This window comes from Oryzias melastigma, linkage group LG18 (assembly GCF_002922805.2).
Source record: "Oryzias melastigma strain HK-1 linkage group LG18, ASM292280v2, whole genome shotgun sequence".
NCBI lineage: Eukaryota > Metazoa > Chordata > Actinopteri > Beloniformes > Adrianichthyidae > Oryzias > Oryzias melastigma.
Genome location: NC_050529.1, coordinates 6,342,488 through 6,345,935, shown reverse-complemented (window position 1 = coordinate 6,345,935; position 3,448 = coordinate 6,342,488). Strand labels below are relative to the sequence as shown.

The following is a 3,448-nucleotide window of genomic DNA, read 5'->3' as shown; positions in this document are numbered from 1 at the left end:
TAATTAGTTAGATTACTAAATTACTTGATTTATAACGCCGTTAGTAACGCCGTTATACTTAAACGGCGTTAGTCCCAACACTGGTAAGCAACATGTAAAAACAGACTAAAACCATTAAAACAAATGCTACTGTGACTATGCTAACAATTAGCAACATGTAAGAACAGACTGATAACGCTAAGACAAATGCTACTGGGATCATGCTAACTCCTGACAATGTTACCAACATGTAAAAACAGACTGATACCATTAAAACAAACACTACTTTGTTCATGCTATCTACCCATAAATGTTAGCAAAATGTAAAAAACAGACTAAAACTATTAAAACAAACGCTACTGTGACTATGCTAACAATGTTAGCAACATGTAAAAACAGACTGATAACGCTAAGACAAATGCTACTGGGATTATGCTAACTCCCAACAATGTTAGCAACATGTAAAAAAAGACTGATATCGCTAAAACAAATGTTACTATGACTATGCTAACTCCCAACATTGTTTGTAACGTAGAAAAAAACAGCCCAACACCGCTACCTGTTAGCTACGTTAGCGCATTCACAATAAAATCCAACCGAATATTGTGACCAAGAGCCCTTAAGATGGCTTTGTCAGTAAGCCATTTTGCCAGAACTGATTCATGTACCGCATTGGATTTTGAGGTACACTCTTATTCTCTGAAAAAATATATATTTTTAGAAAATATGGTGTGTTTGTGAAATAAAAATTCCCCACAGCTCAGAATAATGCCATAAGCATACATGCAACAGAGTAAACCAATACCTGTTTATGGAGATCACATAAACAGGATACTGGCAAGATAAGTTTGTTATGGCTACTTGAGTCCAAATCAGACTGTGGGCAGTCAGTTTATGTTTGAACTGAACCACGACTTGTTTTCCTGAACTCATCTGAACTTTAGAATTTAACATCATCTACATTTAATATATTTTGAAATGTTTCATTTATCAAATGTTTGTGCAACAGAATGATGACCTGTTCGGGGTGTAACCCCGCCTTCCCCCAAGAGTAGCAAGGATAGGCTCCAGCAACCCTGTGATCCTGAAGGGGACAGACTGGATTCTGAAGATAGACTGTGGTCCTTAATTTATAAATTAACGAGAACAAAAATTGTAATATTATTTTTTTCTTTTCTGTGCTTCAAAACTTTATGAGAAAAAAGTTGTAATGTTATTTTATTTTCTTTTTTGTGGCCCTAAACTCGTAAATATATGAAAGAAACTGTGTTATATCACTTCTTCTTTTAGTGGTCTTAAACGAGTAAGTTTATATCGTAAGGTTATTTTTTTGTGGGCCTAAATTCATTTTTTTTTTTTTTTGTGGATCTGTACTCGTAGAACAAGAAAGAAGTCTTAATATCCCCCCCCTTTTTTTTAATACTCCTATTGATGACTAACCTCATGGTTTAGTCGGATATGACGGATGACAATACTGATGACAATACTCCGTCATATTATTGGTCAAGTGATGGGAGTTTTTTTTTGCTTCATCAGCATCCGAAATGTCAGTGATGTTGGACACAAATAGACGATTACTTCAATCATGAAAATATGTCCTTGTGACAAAATGACACCACAATGGCCAAATAGAGGACCTTAAAGACAGAACTGAAAACCACATATTAAAAAAAAGACTAATCTGTGTAAACAGAAGTTCAATTCATTTCAATTTTATTAAAATAGTTCAATATCACTAAACAATAACCCGGACTGAAGAGAACAAACATTCATGAACACAAAATCTGATTGAATCAGACAATAATAAAACACAAATGTTTAAAACCTTCTCCAAAATGTTCATCTAGAAAGAATATTCACAGAAAATCCCTTTAACTACAATGAAATAACACAAATCTTCAACCAGAAGGTCTTGGGGGCCTTTGTGAGGCGGTGTACCCTCCCCTCCCGCAGACGGTCCATCACTCTGCCAAGAGTAAGGGCGGCACAGAATAAGAGCAAGTGTATGTTTTTGTTCTTGGCCAGAAAGGCGTTCTCCTACCTCAGGATGTTGCCTTTAAAGCCGAAGAAGTGGGTTTCCTCCAGAGGAAGTGATTGCAGAACAGCCGAGGCTTTGGCCAGACACTGGCTTTCTCAAACACCGGCTGCTGTTATCAACGTGCTGCACACTCCTGCCGACTGAAGAGGTGAGCGGGCTGATGTTTGGTGGTTGATTTCTTGATGCACCTGCTGGTTCTCATGCGCACCCTTTTGCTCAGCAGGAGTCTTTTTGACCGTGAGGATTGTATGACCTTTCAACACATGGATCTGTAAATGTTCCAAAAATGGAAATCGAGGCTGGATCCGGGAGACAACTCTTTGCTCTAAGTGATGGCTACTCCTAATACAAGTCTGTGCCAGCCGACATCCGAGGCGTCTCCAGTGTCCCACGAGAGGCATCTCACCAACATGTCCAATGTCACCTGCGGCCTACCGCTAAACACTGACACCTTTGGTCTGACTTGTATTTATGGAGTCATCTTCTCCTTGGGTCTCCCTAGCAACCTGTTATCTCTTTGGGGGCTGTACCACCTTGGACGCTCGGGTGGGGTAGGCTGTCAGCTGGTCTACATCTTCAACCTGCTGGTGTCAGACCTCCTGCAACTGCTCACTCTCCCCGTCTGGATTATGTACCTCCAAGGGGGTCATCGATGGCCGTACGGACAGCTGACCTGCGAGCTGGTCGGCTATGTCTTTTACGTCAACGTCTACGCCAGTGTCATGTTCCTTTGTCTGATCGCCACAGACCGCTGCCTGGCCATCGTGTACCCGCTCAGCAGCCGCCGGATGCGCACCATCAGGGTGGCCGCCGTGTCGGGTGTAGCGGTGTGGACTCTGACCTTCCTGTTCTGCCTGAGCGGACTGTTGCCGTCGGTGTTTGACGCCGACCGGCGGCTGTGTCTGGAACAATATCCTGTCAGCGCTAAATTTGCGTACTTCAAGATCATCACCGTGGTTCTAGGTTTCCTGCTGCCTTGTGCCATTCTTGGGTGAGTTGTTCTTAGACCCAAACGCATCACACACTTACATCACTATCCAACCACATGAAGTTTCCACTTTCTCAACGGTATGCAGTACCAAAGCATCTCTTAGCAGAGATGTTTGCAGGTTTGTTTATGAGGAGATTGGTCCCTTTTTAATAGGTTTGTACCTCTTTGTAAATCAGTCCTACAGCTTTGAGCATGTCCTTCCTAAAGTTCAGCAGCTACCGGAGATGGACTTAAAATGAGGCAAATGTGGGGGACATTAGACAAAAACGTCTATAATAATTTCCAAACCCATCATTATCTAACTGTGTCATAAAAAAAGTCAAATCACTGAAATTGCATAAGACTCCTCGAAGGTTTGGTCCTCCCCCGTCCCTTCTGCAGGAATGGAACAATCCATTAACACAAGCCAAGAGAGACTTTTTGAAGAGATAAAAACAAAC

The 3,448-nt window shown here is 41.4% G+C and overlaps 1 protein-coding gene across 2 annotated transcripts in view; it reads left to right on the top strand.

Annotated features, from left to right (window-relative positions):
• Positions 1 to 1,899: 1,899 nt before the first annotated feature.
• The window catches only part of si:dkey-165a24.9 (G-protein coupled receptor 4), a 4,904-nt gene continuing 3,355 nt past the window's right edge, over positions 1,900 to 3,448 (top strand). Inside the window, exons 1-2 of one of the 2 annotated variants that reach the window (XM_024287456.2) lie at positions 1,900 to 2,165; positions 2,241 to 3,008. In XM_024287456.2, coding sequence (XP_024143224.1) covers positions 2,350 to 3,008 — 659 coding nt within the window. In that variant the 5' untranslated portion in view covers positions 1,900 to 2,165; positions 2,241 to 2,349. Of the gene's footprint in view, positions 3,009 to 3,448 lie in introns of both variants that reach the window. The other variant, XM_024287457.2, reaches the window with a different exon arrangement.